Source organism: Zootoca vivipara, chromosome 1, assembly GCF_965207765.1.
Source record: "Zootoca vivipara chromosome 1, rZooViv2.hap1.1, whole genome shotgun sequence".
Taxonomy (NCBI): domain Eukaryota; kingdom Metazoa; phylum Chordata; class Lepidosauria; order Squamata; family Lacertidae; genus Zootoca; species Zootoca vivipara.
The window spans coordinates 21,838,461-21,856,294 of NC_142582.1; the positions used below are offsets into that span (position 1 = coordinate 21,838,461).

At 45.1% G+C, this 17,834-nt stretch overlaps 1 protein-coding gene across 10 annotated transcripts in view; it reads right to left on the minus strand.

Annotated features, from left to right (window-relative positions):
* The window catches only part of CCDC141 (coiled-coil domain containing 141), a 101,439-nt gene that overhangs the window by 67,344 nt on the left and 16,261 nt on the right, over positions 1-17,834 (minus strand). For all 10 annotated transcript variants that reach the window (XM_035133974.3, XM_088676721.1, XM_088676736.1 and 7 more), the window contains exons 3-4: positions 11,169-11,360; positions 6,863-6,971 (exon numbers count right to left, since the gene is read on the minus strand). In XM_035133974.3, the coding sequence (XP_034989865.3) occupies positions 6,863-6,971; positions 11,169-11,360 (301 nt within the window). The remainder of the gene's footprint in view (positions 1-6,862; positions 6,972-11,168; positions 11,361-17,834) is intronic.

Below are 17,834 nucleotides of genomic sequence, written 5' to 3' on the forward strand. Positions count from 1 at the left end.
CTACTCATGTAAAAACACACTGATTCCCGGACCATCCGCGGGCCGGATTTAGAAGGCAATCGGGCCAGGTCCGGCCCCCGGGCTTTAATTTGCGTACTCATGCCTTAAGCCAGGGATACCCAAACTATGGCCCGGGGGCCGGATACGGCCCAAAGGACTCATTTATCCGGCCTGCGACGACCCCTCACAGGAGCACCAGAAATAGCTCATGCGCATGCGTCATTTCCAGCGCACTTCTGGGTCGGAGGAGGCCCATGCGCATGCACACAAGCTATTTCCAGTGTTCCTGCGACCTGGGTGTGCGCCAGAAATAGCATGTGTGCATGCGTATGGGTGCGCGCTTCCACACGCTCCCCCGCCCTCTGGCCCGCAGCACTCTCGGCGCTGCAGGCACCGGCCAGAAACACGGTAAGTTTGGTGACCCCTGCCTTAAGCTGTGTCCCCAGAAGCAATTCAGCCAACATTTTGCAATAAAGTTGAGGCTAGTGGGAGAATGGGCAGGGTTAGATCGAAGGCAGGGGTAAAGCTTGATCAGGGGTTAGAGCAGCCAAATTATACATGCCTCATTTGTTTATCTAATTTCAGGCCAGCAGGCCAGAGTTGAGAACTGAAAAATACCACCAGACATTTCAAGAATGAAAATAGGGCCCCATTTAAAAGAAGCATCGTGCTACTTTAAACAGTGATGGCTCCCCCCAAAGAGTCCTGGGAACTGTAGTTTGCATGGTGCTGAAACATGTTAGTAGACCCTTATGCACCTCACAGAGCTACATTTCCCAGAGTGCTCTGGGAAGGGTGGCCAATTGTTAAACCACTCTGATAACTGTAGCTCTGAAAGGAGAATAGGGGGTCTCCTAAAAAACTCTCAGCGCCAAGCAAACTACATTCCCATGATTCTTTGTGGCAAGCCATGGCTGTTTAATGATACAATTTTAAAAGCTTGGTGCAGATGGGTAAAAAGAAAGGAAGGAAGGGAGGGAGGGAGGGAGGGAGGAAGGAAGGAAGGAAGGAAGGAAGGAAGGAAGGAAGGAAGGAAGGAAGGAAGGAAGGAAGGAAGGAAGGAGAAAAGAAAGAAGGGAAGGTTTTTGGCAGGACTGAGGTAGTGACTATACTTCATTAATGACCTGAGTATTTTCTCCTCATCTGCTTACCTGTTCGTGAAATCTGATTCATGAAATCTGCCCACACCACAAAGTGAACAATACAAAAGAACATTTTAATTACATACATAACTACCCACTTCTGAATCCTTATCTTTCTGAAAAGACGTAAAAACGTAGAATAAATGGTATTGAATAGAAACTCTTGCCCCCTTGGGAGAAAGCCATACTTTTCAAGAGCGTTTTCCTTGTGGCAAACAATTTCATTTGATTGTTTTCAGTGATGGACCTCTTTTTTTGCAATGGCAATCAATCACTATCAACTGTTCCAAGGCCAAATTGCTGTGTGATGATGAACGCTTCACACCAATGGAGATTGAATTGAGACCACCAAACTAATATTAAAGTGACCAGGCTTCAATTCACTATTCTGTCGTCTTGAACAGAATTACATACGATTCAAGCCACTAGCTTCTGAACCAGCTAGACTTAACCATGCAAAGGAGAGAGAGAGAGAGAGAAGAGATTTTAAAAATATGGAAGTAGTTACTGTTGCATCAAACAATCAACTGCAATTTAAATTTATTGCAAACATAACATTTGACTAAAACCACATGTCTAAATCTCAGTGGGGAGCAATAAACTCATGAAGGATTAGAAAGGCTTTTCAAATTAATTTCAATTGTCCTTACTTTCCACAAGATGCTCTAGTGCAGAGGTAGGCAACCTAAGGCCCGTGGGCCAGATGTGGCCCAATTGGCTTCTCAATTTGGCCCATGGACGATCAGGGAATCAGCATGTTTTTACATGAGTAGAATGTGTGCTTTTATTTAAAATGCATCTCTGGGTTATTTCTGGGGCATAGGAATTTGTTCACCACCCCCCCCCCCATATATATATATATATATATATATATATAGAGAGAGAGAGAGAGAGAGAGAGAGAGAGAGAGAGAGAGAGAGACAGAGAGAGAGAGACAGAGAGAGAGAGACAGAGAGACAGAGTCCGGTCCCCCACAAGGTCTGAGGGACAGTGGACTGGCCCTCTGCTGAAAAAGGTTGCTGACCCCTGCTCTAGTGTCATATTTGTAATGTTTATATAGCGGGGATCACTATGGAAATAGTGTTTTTATAGCAATTAAAACATATCAATTTATTCAGGCCTGGAAATATATCAAATGTCAAGGAAATAAACATCTATCTGACTTTTCAAAGACATCTGAAGCCAGCCCTGTATAGGGAGATTTTTTTTAATGTTTGAGGTTTTCTGTGTTTTAAAACTTTGTTGGAAGCCGCCCAGGGTGACTGGGGCAACCCAGTCAGATGGGCGACATATAAATAATAATAAAATTGTCGCTATTTTACACCTCCACCGAAATCAAACTCAGTTTCTATGTTAAACTCATTTACAGAGAGAACCAAGTTCTGTGTCCTAGCCTTCCTCAACCTAGTGCTCTCCAAATGTTTTAGGCTATAATCCCATCTGCCCCAGCCAGCAAAACCTCTTGAGGTCACCAGACTGGGGGAAACTGGTTTGTATTCTAGATCACAATTAAGAGTAGCGACCAAATGGTTTTAAGTGGTAAAGCTGACTCCAGTTTTTAAGAACCTGTACAAATTGTTCCCTAGCTTGACTGTTTTGTATCATTACCCTACAGAGGTACAGTTCTGAACAAGCTCTAACTGTTGGGGGACATACCCCTGGTTCCATCTTGCTATATTTTTCTTTTCTTTTTTAAGAATAGCCTTCGCTTTTATTCTTTCATTCAATCTTCTTATAGAAAGATAGCTTCCTCCCTCAAAAGCAGAAAACCAACAGCCATAGCACTGATGTTTACAGTAAGGAAGGTGGCATGCCATCACATACTCATTTAAATAATACGAAAAGCATGCAAGGACTTTGTTGAACCAACATCCATTACTGGATAATAAAGCTAGTTGTGCATAAGGAAATGTGTGACACATGCAAATTCTAGGTTACTTAAATTTGTTAGGTGGGATCCAGCTAAATTAGCACAATGAGTTTTAACTGCACATGAAACTTCCCCTCCTTCTCCTCTCCCTGTGCCCCCACTCTGCCCCCCCCCACACCCTGTAAATCTGCTCTGGAAGGTTGAGGTAGCCGCTGGAACAAAAAATATTTAGATTGCTAGGTATTTAGCAATAAGATCTGACCTGTGTATCCAAAAGGCTTTATATAAACAACATGTTCAGGTATACCCTGAAGTTTGCACAAGAACAAATTTAATTTTAAAAAACCCCTAAGGGATCATGTTCCCCCTCCCCAAAACAGCCCCCCCAATGAGGATTCAATATGTTCAGACACCATGGAACCTCAGGCAAAAAAGAAAAACAGAATCCAGGGGTGGGGAGGGGGGAGAAAGTCCTGCTTGAGATCCCAATTTTATCAATATTTATCACAGGTGGGACCTCCAACAAACTGCTGCATTTATGCTAGAAGGTAAGAGTACACGGCAACATTTCGTTGGAGGTCCCACTTGTAATAAATAATAAGAACTGAGGGAGTGAAATACACAAGGAGCTGTTTTAGAAACCACACACCCTTTGGGTCTAAACTTCTTGGACGGTGTATGCTTTAACTGCATATTGCCACTGAAGGTGTCTTGTGATCTTTCTCTCTACTATACCAAATTGCCGTTTGCTGGCGCCACTGTGCTAAAACTAGCATTGCTTTTAAAAAGCCCTTTAAATATCCCATCAGCTTCTCTGTGTAGATTTTGGCAGCCAAGAGCCTTGGAGTTGTATTATTTGCAGCTTTTACAGAAACAGACACTTTCAGATGGTGTATCAAACAGCAGTTGCCTAGGGCCAGGGGTGTAGGAAGATAGGGGCGGTGGGGGCGGTGCGCCCTGAGTGACAAAGATCCCAGGGGCGCCATCACCACTGCCCGCCCCGCCCCCAAAACATGCATGTCACTGCGCATGGCGCACCCAGCCCCAAAACGCGCGCCACGTCACTGGGGGCAGCACCCCAACTCTCCGCCGCTGCCTATGGCGGAGTCATCCTAAATACCTAGACACAACATAAAATGGAACTGTGACTGCTTCACATTTCCTTTCCATGTTGCCGGATCATTGCCTGCTGCTTCCTTTTTATCCTGCTAATCCAGCCTCCCAGCAGTGATGGACAACAGCACTCAACAGGATACCTACACAGCACACAATTGCCCAGTGCCAGGAAGTGAAAGTATGCATCCATTAAAATGAAGCTGTTGGGTTCTGGAATTAGAAACTGAGTTCTATAGTTCCATGCAGAGTGTCTTCAGCTACAGCAGATAGGCCTGCAAAGGAGCACTGTTCAACCAGAGATTGTTCAAATCTGCACTGGCAAATACCCAAGCCATCTGATATATAGGGCGTGTATAACATAATGGGTTGTGTAAGCCACAGTCCCTAGGAAACTGTGAGTTGCCTCTTGCCACCAATCAAGTATGGCTTCAGTTTTTCTGAAGACCATTGGGCAAGATACCATCCCTGGACTCTCCTGCCTCCTCACTGCAGGTGGCGCTTGGCAGCAAGGCCCCTGCCCAGACTGTGAGCCATTAGCATATACTCCACCATGCCAACCCTCGACACTGGTCCTACACCAAGGCTTGGCCATCCCTGACAGACCTTGCTTCCAATGTCTTTGGCTCCTATCCTTCCATGTTCCAATGGTGCCTCTCTGCTTAAAACTACTTTGACAGATACCATTTTGAGTTCAGGTCTCCAAAGTCATGGTAATTGTCTTTCCCAGAGAAACGTATGCCAAGATGAGTCCCACTAAACCAGGCCCAGCTGCCAGGTGGCTCGGCTCGTGCCAATTGCAGGCTTCCAAGGTTTGCTGGTTTGTGTTTTTTTGTTTTGTTTTTAATGCCCTTTCCCTGAAATGCAGTGTACACTGAAATTTGGAACATACTTGTTTTCCCATACAAAACTTGTCATAAATATTTGGGCCGAACACCACGAAGCCACGCTTACTGCGTCGTAAAAATCCATCATTCCATTTCCTCTGGAATATACCCAATTGCATATTTGCGGCAGGCAAAACTGTAAAACTCATCCAAAGTCCACTCCCCTGGGACTATTCATTTCGTTTCGGAATTGTGGCATTTTTTGGGTTCCAGTTTCAGATTGCTTTCCAGCATCAGGGCTGGTAGTCTGGAAGCGAGGCAGGCTAGTAGTTGAGCTGAGAGCTGGCAGGCAGGGTGGTGAGTGAGTGATTGGGCAAAGCAAGTGAGTTGGTGTGCATCACAGGTAGGATTAGTCATCATCTGAGCAAATAGTTCTTCAGACCAAGCAGCTAATGCCAGCTGGTTTATACAGCTAAGGGAAACCCTATTACTCCTCTCCTCTCCTGCCCGTTGCCCCTTGCCCTGAGCTTGTAGCCGCAATACTGCCCTCTAGCCATCAGCAGTGGCAGCACATAAGTGCCCGTTCCTCTCCCAAGCGACTACACTGGTGCAGAACACAGCATTTGCAAGAATACCTAGACTCCTATCTCCTTACTCCAAACAGGAGGCCTGCCTGACCCTGTCTTTTACAATTACTTAGGAGGAAGCCCCAAGCTTTTAAAGATATGTTTCTGGAGACAGATGCTATCCTGCTGTGCTATGCAATTGTAATTACTTTACCCATCTCCTTTGGGATTGCATCCAACCTACTATAAGTACAAGGGGTACTGAAGCTGGGGAATTCTGATAGAAGAAAGAAAAGAAAAGCGCAAGGAGACGAAACAAGAAGGTGAATCGTTCGCTCCGGCGAACAGGGGGTAAAAGAGGCAGAGTTCCCGCCTGCAGAGGGCTTTAAACTTAAAGCCCAGCCCTCGACCGACCTGATTGGTCGGTCCGGGTGTGATGCAGGCGGTAACCTTCCACGCGCAGGGGCTGAGCTAGCTGCCCCCTGCGCAATGGTTCAGTCGGGAAGCCCACAACCCCACCTCCGTAGCAGGCACGGAAGTGGCTTTCTCAACCATTTGTTCTCTGCTAAAGCTCATGAAAAGCCTTTTGAACAGGAGGTTGGGGGACCTCAATAGTATGATGGCGCACATGGACTGCTGGAGGAGGGGGTGAAATCAGGCTTAAGTCATCTTCAACAGGCTCTACTATGGCTGCAGAAAGTACCTTCCATTTGATTTGGGAGAACTACCCTCATCTATAGATTTTGTTTTGCGGGGCACCCTCATCTATTGCCCCATATGTTCCACACTATTGCTGAGGTCCCTTAAGCCTCAGGGGAAGCTTTTGGGGGGCTCTCTCATGCCTACTTCATCCCCACTCACTGTGTAGCTTGGGGGGGGGGGCACATCACTCTTGCCAGGGGCCTGAACTGATTTGCTGAAGAGGGATTTTTGCCCAGACCTTCTGCTGTTCCACACATTAAGCTTCTCCCTTTCCCACTCCTTCTCCGGACTTCCAATTCACAGGAAGTCAGGCCACAGGTTCCCACCCACTATGATAGACTACACTGAAAATCAGGCAAGACTGGGCTCTATGGAGAAATGGAACTGTTAAAAAAAAGTTAGGAAAGGAGGAGGGAGGAAAGAAATGAAAATACTGTAGATAGAATAAGGAAAGGTAGGCAAACCTTTACATGTTTATAAATTCAAGTCCTTGTAAAATTAGAACAGCAGTCCAGAAAAATTACTTTAGATGTTCACCTCCTTCAACGGAAGTTGTAAGCAGCATTTATCCACGACCCAATTCTAAATATGTAATAATTAGGAATCTTCTAAATTAAAGAGGGGGGGGATACCCATCTGTACCTCTTGTATGTTGTTCATGCTGATGCAGGATTGCTCTCAGAGATTCTGGATTCTCAAACTCTTGGGAATTCTGCAGGAAATCTTCAACTTGGTCGATCTTGATTGCAAACTGTTGAAGAGCCACGAAGGATGACAGAAACCACGATTTAGTTACATGTGACAACATACCAACTGAAAAGTCTCACATCAGGTCTTAGCATAAGCTCTCAGAAAGGTGGGAAGCATTTACTGTACAGTGATGGCCCAGCATATCCTTCATCCTGCAACTGTCTTTTTGAGAATTAGAAGACTTGATTTGTTTTCTAGCTCTAGCACAGCCATGTGCACCAATGCTGGGTGGGGAAGAAGACTTGTGAAAAAGTATTGGGTTCTTTGGTGAATACCACTGGAATGAACAGTGCTAGTGTCTACTGTTCTGGCCCAAGGACTCTAACTTAATGCACAGCACTGGACAGCATGTGTACTTCACTGCTGCCTAGGAGGATCTGTTTGCAGAGCAAGTGGCACGGATCACTCAATGGAAGGGAGAGAGAGAGAGGGAAATGGAGTAACTAAAGGAAGAACCTGTAGGTCAGTTAGTGCTAAAACACATACTTTGCTCACAGACAGTCCCGGCTTCAATCTCTGGCCTCTCCAGGGAGGGCTGGAAAAGACTTTTGCCTGAAACTTAGAGAGCCATGGCTAGTACTGAGATAGATCTACCAATGATCTGACCCTGTATGGGACAGCTTTGTCTGTTGATGCATTCAGTCCTGCCACCCTAAACAAGTAATCAGAGTTGTTGGATCTTGTCAGGGATGCTGGTGGCTACCCTCGAGTAATGACGCTCCACACCGTCGTGTCTTTAAGGCTTTTATTGGTGCATACTTATTTACAGTGCAAGAGATAGAGGGAACATGATTGTTCAGTCTTCATCAGAGTCTCGCGATGGCGCTTTCCGGCTACGCGCCCAGCAAAGTAGTTTGGGGACCCCAAAGCGCCTTGCTCCTACGGGAGCTGGCACGCCTCAAATCAGGCGTTGGGGGAAAAGGGCGCCTGTCCAATGCTCCCCCGCTGGTCATTTCCTGTATAGGAGCTCTAGGCTGCAGTCGCGGCTCTTGGACGCTGCCGGAGCCCTGTACCGACTTGCTCACTTCCTCCTGCCCTTCACTGGACCCGCTGCTGGAGCTCTGACTGGTTGAGGAGCTGGACTTCATGATGGGGGGCTGTTCTCTGTAACTCCGCTCCCTTACAGATCTGATAGAAATGAGCATGCTTGGCACCCCTTGCTCACTAGGCTTTCAGCATTGCAAGTGCAAGGCCTTATCTAGAGGTCAAACAGCACCTGGATAGCCAAGATTAGCCAGTAGCCATCAAATAAACCACGATCCTAAATGCAATCATCTTGGAAGAAAGTCCCTTTGATTCCAAATGAGTGTACTTTCAATTAAGTGAGGTCTGTTAAGTTACCAAAGAGGAGAAAGGACAATATTTGCCAGTATTCACCATGCAGAACACAATGGCTGCCACCTATGTACCTCTGGATGAGTAGGGGCCAGCCAATGTTTAAGAAACAATTGTAGCCCACTGCCCTATTCACCCATTAGCCATCCGCGTGGGGGTCTGATGCATGGAGTGGAAGTGGGACTGTGCTTCCTTGCCATGCTCTTGACAAGAATCAGTGTGAGAAGAATATGACAAGAATCAGTGTGAACAGGACAACAATTAATATACCACTTAAACAGGCTTCTAAGCGGCTTACAAAGTACAAGCATTAACATTTAAACACCCATAATGAAAATTCAGAATAACTCCATCCCATTAGAATATTGAAAATTTCAACGTATGTAGCGAAAATATGCAACAAAACAACGCTTTGAAATTTAAAGCAATCCTTTTAAAATTAAAATAGGAAGCTCATCTTGAGGTATTTTCTGGACAAGCCCTAACTTTTAAATCTTCATTGTCCCAATACTCTTAAGGGAAGGAGCAGCAGGAGAGTAATGTAAGCCTCACAGGCTGCATCTAGCCCCCTCCTTGCATTGAACTTCTGCTGTTTAGTGTCCTTGCACCAATTAACGCATTAACGAGTCGCCAAATGGCAGAGGACGAAAAGAGCCCTGAACAACTACCCTGGAGCTGTAAAGCCTAGCAGCATGTTCATTATGTGGTTTATAGCACCACACGCATGGAGGGCTTCTACCCCGGTGATGTACATTTGTGGTGATAGCTGCTGCTGGCATGGAAGATACACAGGCATTTTAGACAAACCATCATGAATTAGGGTGATTAGTTGGTTTTTTTTAAAAAAGAACAGCCAGACAGAGGCAGCTTCTGTGTAGTTTTGACAGCCCGGATTCAGCTAACCCAGAGCCCTAGTGGAACAAACCTTCTGCCAGTGTATGGAAACAGTTGCGTACAACCTATTGCTTGAAGGAAATTACATTAACTACTAACTCAATAATAAGCACATCAATTTTCCAATTTACATTCAGGAGGCAGAGAATCAAAGAAGAAAGAACCCTGAAAAGCCATATACTCAAAGGCAGAAGGTAGTGACAACAACAACAACAACAACAACAACATGTTTATACCCTGTCTTCTGGCCCTACCCAAAACCAAGGAGGCTGACAACCCATACAATTACAAAAAGACAAAAATATAAGCCACTCCATCAAATCCAACCTAGAACAATTCAAATCATAACACCTAGCAGCAAGATAAACAAACAAAGAAACAAAGTCACATCAGTATAAATACTCAAGCCACATCCAGCTCAAAATGCCATCGGAATAGGAATCTTTTAAGCTGTTTCCTGAAGGAGAGGTAGAAGAATAGCAGGCAGAACTTCCTGAAGATGCAGTTCTATAACCAAAGGACCACCACGGAAAAGACCTCACACATTAGCAGCCATCATCCTATCCTCAGAAGAAGGAAGAACATACAGCAGGCCATCAAACAATAACTTAAGCAAATGGGCATGTTCTTATGGGAACATGCTGTCCTTTAAGTACCCTGGGTCCAAACTTCTTAGGACTGTAAATATCAAAACAAGTACTCTGAACTGCACCAATTGGTAACTAATTGTGAACCAATTAAGTGGCCTAAGGACATGTGTTGCTCCAGGCAGTGAGTACTAGTCTATAACCTTGACGTTCTGGGCTAAAGGTTGTTTCCAAATGGCCTTCAAGGGTAGTCCGACTCCCACATAGAGAATACATCTAAGATGGAAACTGGCAAGGCATGCTTGCCTCTGACCTAAAACATGACTGACAGGCACCTGACTAGATTTTCCTAGTCATTTTGCTATACTAGCATTGCCTCCTATTGTTTGGGGGTGGGGTTGGGAGCTGGGGTACACACGTTGTGTGTGTGACACGCATATATATATATATATATATAGAGAGAGAGAGAGAGAGAGAGAGAGAGAGAGAGAGAGAGAGAGAGAGAGAGAGAGAGAGAGAGAGAGAGAGAGAGAGAGAGAGAGAGAGAGAGAGTCTCCAGCCTGCCAAATATGGCAGGGGCAAAAGGAAATGGGTTTTTTTTAGTGAACACCAGGAGTTTGTATTTAAGCAACATGCAACCTTGGCATCATTTTTGCTCCTTTCTAAATCTCACACTGCATTTTAAGTAAGGCAAATATCCTATGGGCTGAAACTGCCGGAGCGAAATAAATAAATAAATAAATAAATAATACAGCAAATCTCAGAAGTTGGGGATGCTGCAACTTCAGATGAAATTAAGAAAGATGATGAGAAATAAGCCTTCTGCTCTGCCTGCTTTTCCTCACATGTTCCATCCTGGGTTGGTTTGTTTTTAATGATCTTTACAATATAAAACAAATCCATTATCCTTCAACGTTTGGGATTTGACTTCTGATTTTCATTAAAGAATATCCTAGAGATGAGGCTTGCACTTTATCATAATAAAACAAAGATTACACATAATCACATTCTGTCATTTAAAGCAAAACATTTCAGTGAGAATTTTCCAGTATTTCCATTTTAAGTCAATATGACATTTCCCATTCGCCCCTCTGCTTGGATATTTCAGGACACGAGGCCTGATCCTTGGTCCCACTCCTGCTGCCTTACAGTACTCTGAGAGCAAAAAACAATGTTCTAACAAACCGTCTGCTAGTCATTTTTTTGTGTTCTTCTTAAGAGATATTTGCTTCAATCCAGAATTGCAACGGGGGGTGCCATAAATATCATCTGGGACCCTGTGGAATTTATGTATTGCTGCTTTTCCTACACTGGGTCATGATTCAAAGCTGGGTCAACAACTAATTTTACAATAATTTTACAATTCTTTTCTACATACGAACCTCCAGCGCATTTTCAAAAAAATCAGAAGTCAGCTTCAAAAGTGCCTTGCGCTTCTCCAGGACAATAACAAGAGAATCCCATGCGTCTCCCATGGTTTCTGCCATAGCATCATACACCTGGCTTTTATCTTTGGCTTCTGCTGCAGTCTTGTCCGCTTCGCGTAACAGGTCCCAGACTTGTTCTTCGAAAGGCTGAGAAGGGAAGAACAGAGAACATGAACAGATCAGAAATTAAATTCTTAAAACACCATGGACAGCACCCCGTTTCATTATTATGTGCAAGTCTTGTTGTCAACAGAGCTCAAAATTTCACCAGTAAATTTTATTTGTTGGTTAGGTTTTTTCCAAGAATGTAAACCTGTTTACAGCTGGTGCTAAAAGCTCCTGGAAGGAGAACTTAGGCGTCCAGACCTGGGGTAGCAATAGGAGGCCTGATGTGCTCTTTCCACTCACCTGACCTCAGTAGGAAGGGCACCCACCGAGGAACAGGTGGACCTTGGTATACCCTCTAGATCTCAATAGAGTTGTTTTCTTTACCTGGGAAACAATTCAATGAAATCTAATAGATAGATTGGAGTCAATGAGACTTGCTAATCATGGACAAGTTTCATTTCAGTGCTTTCAATGGGACTTGGTTATAATTACATTTTGTAAGACTCTGGCTCGAGTGAACCAGAACACCACTATCAATTTTTATTTTTTAAAGGTGGCATGTCTCATTCCCATATTTATAAGTTATATTAGAAAACATGCACTTGATTTTTGTGGAAGGCTCCCGCAGTGGCATAGCGTGGGTTGCTAGCATCCAGGACAAGTAAAGTATTGTTCCCCCAACTGGTGTCTCCATGTGGCACTGTGGAGCAGTGGCAGGACATGCGTGTGCGTCTCCTCGGACTGGGGCACCGCCGCTACCACGAGTCTCGCTGTCTGCCAGCCTCCCCTGCCAGTGGGGGACACCACACAACCGAGGGATGCAAGGGTCCGTCCTCTCCTGGCTACTGCTTTGCATGCTGCTCAGGTAAAGCAGGAAGGGAAGCACCTTCAATCAGAGTGGCAGCTGCAGAGGTGCACCCCTAAAAAAAATTGTGCCCAGGCCAATCACCCTGGTAACAACCCCTATGCTAGGCCCCTGGACTCCCACAATTAAGTAATCGCTTTAGGACTGTCTGTTGCAGGAAGTGACTCAGAAATTCAATAAACTACTAGCTGAACTAAACTTCTTTCAGTCTACATACAATGTTGGTCCTACTCAGTGCAAACTCATTGAAATCAATGGATGTAATTAACTCAGGCCATTTGTTTTAATGGATCTATCTACTCTGTTTAATCTAGTTGGAGAATACTCATAGTGCCCGCCACTGTTAATTGTTCCTTCTTTATGGCCTCCCTCTCACAACTCATACCACTTTTACATATGTGAGACAAGAAATGTGCACGCTAGTTATTCCTTAGTTTAAGGAACCACTTCCAAATGAAGGTGGTGGTGGTTGTTTAGTCGTGTCCGACTCTTTGTGACCCCATGGACCATAGCACGCCAGGCACTCCTGTCTTCCACTGCCGCCCGCAGTTTGCTCAAACTCGTGTTCGTAGCTTCGAGAACACTGTCCAACCATCTCGTCCTCTGTCATCCCCTTCTCCTAGTGAATCTTTCCCAACATCAGGGTCTTTTCCATTTAGTTACAGTAATACCTGCGTCTGTAAGTTTGCATCTGAAGAAGTCCTTTCACTTTCTGTTCTTTTACTGTCTTTGCTATAAAGAGCAACAAATGCCGCATGTTCTATTCATTTAAAGATCTTCAGAGTGTCTTCCAGAGACCTGATTTATGTTTGGCTATTTGCATCTGGAGTCTTTATCGTGACAATGGATGAATGGAGTGCCAATTTCTGCTGTTACATTTGGTGCTGCTATCAGTAAGAATGTATAATGAAACGAGGAACCTGTAATAGGCAAATTAAAGTCCAGGATAACTCATTCTCCTGATACAGACTGTAATCAGAACCGAAGATAGGAAAATCTGAAATTCTCCTGATAGAGGCTGAGCTGAGAATAGGAAATAATAGAACACTAATTCATCATTGCGCTAAACTCAGAATCATAATCTCCCGGTTTCTCCCAAGACACCAACCACCGTTATCCTCTGTGTCGGTGATGGGTTGCATCTGAATAGGCTGTTAATCTGCCCTTCTTCAAAGAAAAGCTTTTGAGAAACACATTTCAGAAAATAATGGAACTATTATTCCTTAATTAAAAAGAGAGATTAATAGTTGTCGGGGGGGGGGGAATGAAGAAAGGGTCACTAATTAATAATTAGCATTTGAAATAGGAATTATGCGTAAACAAAAACAAGTAAATACAGAGTTCTGTGAAGCTGCTACAAAGATTTCCTCTGAATATTGTTATCTGTGGGGCATTAAAATGTACTGGAAACAAAATGCATGTTCTTAGTGTTAGTTTGACCAAACTGCAGGAGGCAGTGGAAGACAGGAGTGCCTGGTGTGCTCTGGTCCATGGGGTCACGAAGAGTCGGACACGACTAAACGACTAAACAACAACAAGCGTTGGGGGTTTCTCTGGTAACTTTTTTTGGATAATACCGGTAGAAGCATCTGTTTCATGTTTCTGTCGTTTACTTATTGTGGAAAAATAAAGGGAAACAAAAATATTCCACTAAGGACGAAGCATACATGCATTGGCCATGGAATGGCGACTGCCAAGAGGAACCGAAGAAAGTCAGGAGGAAGGGGGGAAAGAGTATTCTGGGAGACACCATGGCCATTGTAGCCTGAGCCCAGCTGATTCCAGCTGGCTGAAGGTATTTGCCTATGGGTTTGCAGACTTCCAGGCAGTGCCAACTTTTAGAATCATTCATAAAGTCACTCAGTGTATCGTATTGGCTAACAGAATGAGCTGTGATCCAGTCAAAGCCAGGCCATTCTAATCCAGCCTCATCTCCAGCCCCTTCTACAGCACTGGCCAACCTTACAGGGCTGCTTTGAGGATTACTGTGCTAATGTAATCAAAGCAATTTGTACATGGGAAAGTGCTGCATAAATTATGGTGATGACTGTCATGGGTGTACCCAGCATGGGGCGGGGGGGCAGCTGACCCCTAGAAGCAAAAAAAAAAAAAAATGTCCTGCTTCACGGTGGCTGCAGCTGAGCTGGAGACGTGTCAGGGACCCGCAAGAAGAGCCTGAAGCGGCTCAGCAAGGCGCAGTGGCGTCGCTAGCCTTCTGGCTGCCCGGGGCATAAAGTCTAACGACACCGCTGGGAGGAAGGGACCCGCGTGAAGGGAAAGGAGGAGCAATGGAGACAGGGAAGCGGCTTCCTCCTCTTCTCCATTTCTCCCTCCCCTCCTCGAGCTCCAGCGTGAGGGCAGCGCGGGAGCCACGTCCCTAACCAGCCCAGCCCCGGCGGCACCACTTACTGCTCCTGCCAGCCGCGGCCCGACGGCATGCCCAACCCTGCTGGCCCCTACCCCGAGGGCTGCACATGGGCCGCTCCTGGCGGCTGCAACAATAGCCCACGGCGGTGCAGCACCTCAGCAGCTCCCTCGGAGCACGCAGCAGATGCCGCCACCGCTTCTGATTGGGCTGCAGCGGCAGCAGGAGCCGTGGAAAGGGGAGGGGGCTTTGCAGCAGGAGGCGGAGAAGGCGGAGGGGCTCTAATCCGCAGAGCCAGGCCTTGCCCCTGGGGAGGGACAGATGGAAAGGAGGGCAGACCTCAGCCCGCGCCCCCGCCAAGTCTGTGGGAAGCGGAGGCAACTCAAGTGCGCAGCTGCTCGGCTGCTCGGCCAGCCCTCCCTCTCTCCCTCCCTCCTCCTCCTACTCAGGCAGGGCAGTCGTCGGTGGAGGTGGCGAGGGGACGCCGCGCTGCCCCCCACAAAGTGGAGCCCGGGGCCCCTCACCCCCCTATTGCGACGCCCCTGGCCACACACGTGTGCTCTCCCCCAGGGTGGCGCCCAGGATGAAACTTCTTCCCATAGTCAGTTTCACCTGGGCTCTGTAGCCCCGCCCATGTTCTCACTTTGTGGCCCCTCCCCTCCCATGCCTTGGCCCTGCCCCTGAATGACCATGGCTTGCCACCACCCCCCCTAGTTTTGATCCTGGGTACGCCCCTGATGACTGTAGTGATTATTGTTTGGTGCATTCATGTAGTTATTTTATTTAAAATTCAGATGCTGCCAAGATTTTCCACAAACCAGATTAGGGAGGGAGAGATGGGATCATGAACATGCCAGGGAAAAGAAGGGTCCTTCTATTTGACCTACCAATAGGAGGCTGCTTACTGTCTTATTCGGCAATGGAATATTTTTATATTTCTTAGTATTTGTTTAGTATCATTTTAAATTTAATTTAATTAATATTGTATATCTTAATATTTATTTCTATTATCCATAAAGAGAACTATCTTCTCACACTGCCAGAAGGACTGACAAATTTATTATCAGACATATGTTAAAAGAGAGGGGAGTTCCCATTGCAAGGGCCTTTGTTATCTCTGTCATCATTTCCTAGTAGAGGAATTAGAAAAGAATGTACTTTTATTATTACAGAACCTTCACAGGTAGCTCCACTGAATGAATGAATGAATGAATGAATGAGTTTGCTTGCTTGCATCAAGTAGAGAGGGGCCATAATCTGTGGTAGATAACACATTGGTTCGAAAATGGTTGTCCTCTAAAAAGTACATTTCCATGGAATGAAAAGGCTGCTGGATGATACAGAATGCCTAATCAAAAACAGAGTCCTGTGCATTGAGAAGGAAGCTCCAGCAAGTTCAAAGGAACTTACTCTCCCAGGTAAGTAGGACTGAAGGCTTAATATTTCTATTAAAAACACTGAACATTTGTACTTCAGTCCTTCTTGGTCTGGTTCTTACTGGAGCAGATCAAAGTCCATTTTGTTCAGCATTCTGTTTCTAACTTTGAAAAGCCAGAGGCTTAAGAATGCAAAATAAAAACACAAAAGCAAAAACGAAAGTAAAACAAAACAATAAACTCCTTCCCACAGATACATGTCAAAGGCCATAAAATGTTAATCAGCCCAATGCCTGGTTGAAGAGAAACGTTTTTGCCCTGGTGCCTAAAACTATGTAATGAAGGCGCCAGGTGAGGCTCCTTGGGAAGAGCTTTCCAGAGATGGGGAGCCACCAAAGAAAAGTCCCCGTTCTCATGCTGCCGCCCTCCAGACTTCTCATGGGGGAGACCTTTGCAGGCCACAAAGGCCTTTCCCTGTTGTTTGTCCCCAGGGCCTGATATTAAGAGATATACTGCTTCTGAATATGTAAATTGCATTTAGCTATCATAGTTAGTAGCCATTGACAAACGTAACTGCTATGATCTTGTCCATTTGTTGTGTTTTTAAGGCCATCCAAGCAACTGCCCATAAACATTTTTGTAGTAGTGAATTTCACGTTTAAGTGTGGCATCTGTTAAGGCAATTATTTATAAATACTTGGCCAGGTCTACCAGAGAGTCATAGAAAACTTGGTATAGATTGCCAGCAAAGGATGGCAGAAAAACAAATACAGTGCATGGGTTACATATCAATCAATCACCAGGTAGCAGGCCCCCTAAAAAAGCACCCATGAACTTCAGTCCTAAATGGACCAATGAAGTCTTCTCTGACTATTGAGTTCCATTAGACTCCAGCCAAGTTATGAAAGTGGCCTGTGATTATTCCAGTTTTAGGCATTCCTCATCAAACAATTAAATACACAGATTCACCATAATAAAAAGCAGTTTAGGCTATCCATTCCACATTGACAATGGTTGTTATATTATTGCTGGTAAAATCAGCGTTTAAGCTCCCAATGTGCTATTTCTTTCTGATGCTGCTAATTATGCTAATAAATTTGTTTCTAAGCTTCTGGCATGCTGAATCTCAATGAGCAATTTGTTTTTTAATTGGAAGCTATTTGCCAATAGGTAAATGGGCGCGCTTGGCCATTATGCTCTTCTCTTGTTGGGCAGAACAGCCTATGAATTCAATAAATATATTTCAAGTCAGCCAATTTGTTTCCAATGCCAGCTGTTCATCTTACCATTCATTACGTTTCGTGCACTGAGCAAAGTCTATCGCTGACATTTATGTGGTTTTGAAACAGGACCTACTGTAGGTATTGATTCACCCAGAAAAAAACTATCTTGGAGCCAAAGCTAGCTTGTCCACAAGAGGATTTTAAAGGCCATTCTCCGTAAGAGATGGAAGCATTTGTTACTGTGTATTTTCGCTCAAGGGCAGGCTCTAGACACATTTCAGACTAGTACAAATGGAAAGGGCGTTGTAAATACTTTTACAGGCTGTTGCTCGATATTCCATGTCTTCACAATTTGCTCTCCAGAGCAACAAGCAGGTCTGTTAAGAGTACCAGAAAAGGGGGAAAGGAAAACCAGTTGTGAGAAAGAGTGCTCAAGACAGAACATTTTATTGAATCAGTAAGTTCCCAAGATATTGCCCATGATCCTGTTGCTTCAATTCATACAAATAGCATATTTCATCCATGGGCATGTCCTGTGCATGTATTGAGAAATCCCTGTATATGTGTAGACCAGGAGTAGGCAACCTAAGGCCCAGGGGGCGGATGAGGCCCAACCGCCTTCTCAATCCGGCCCGTGGACGGTCCGGGAATCAGCGTGTTTTTACATGAGTAGAATGTGTGCTT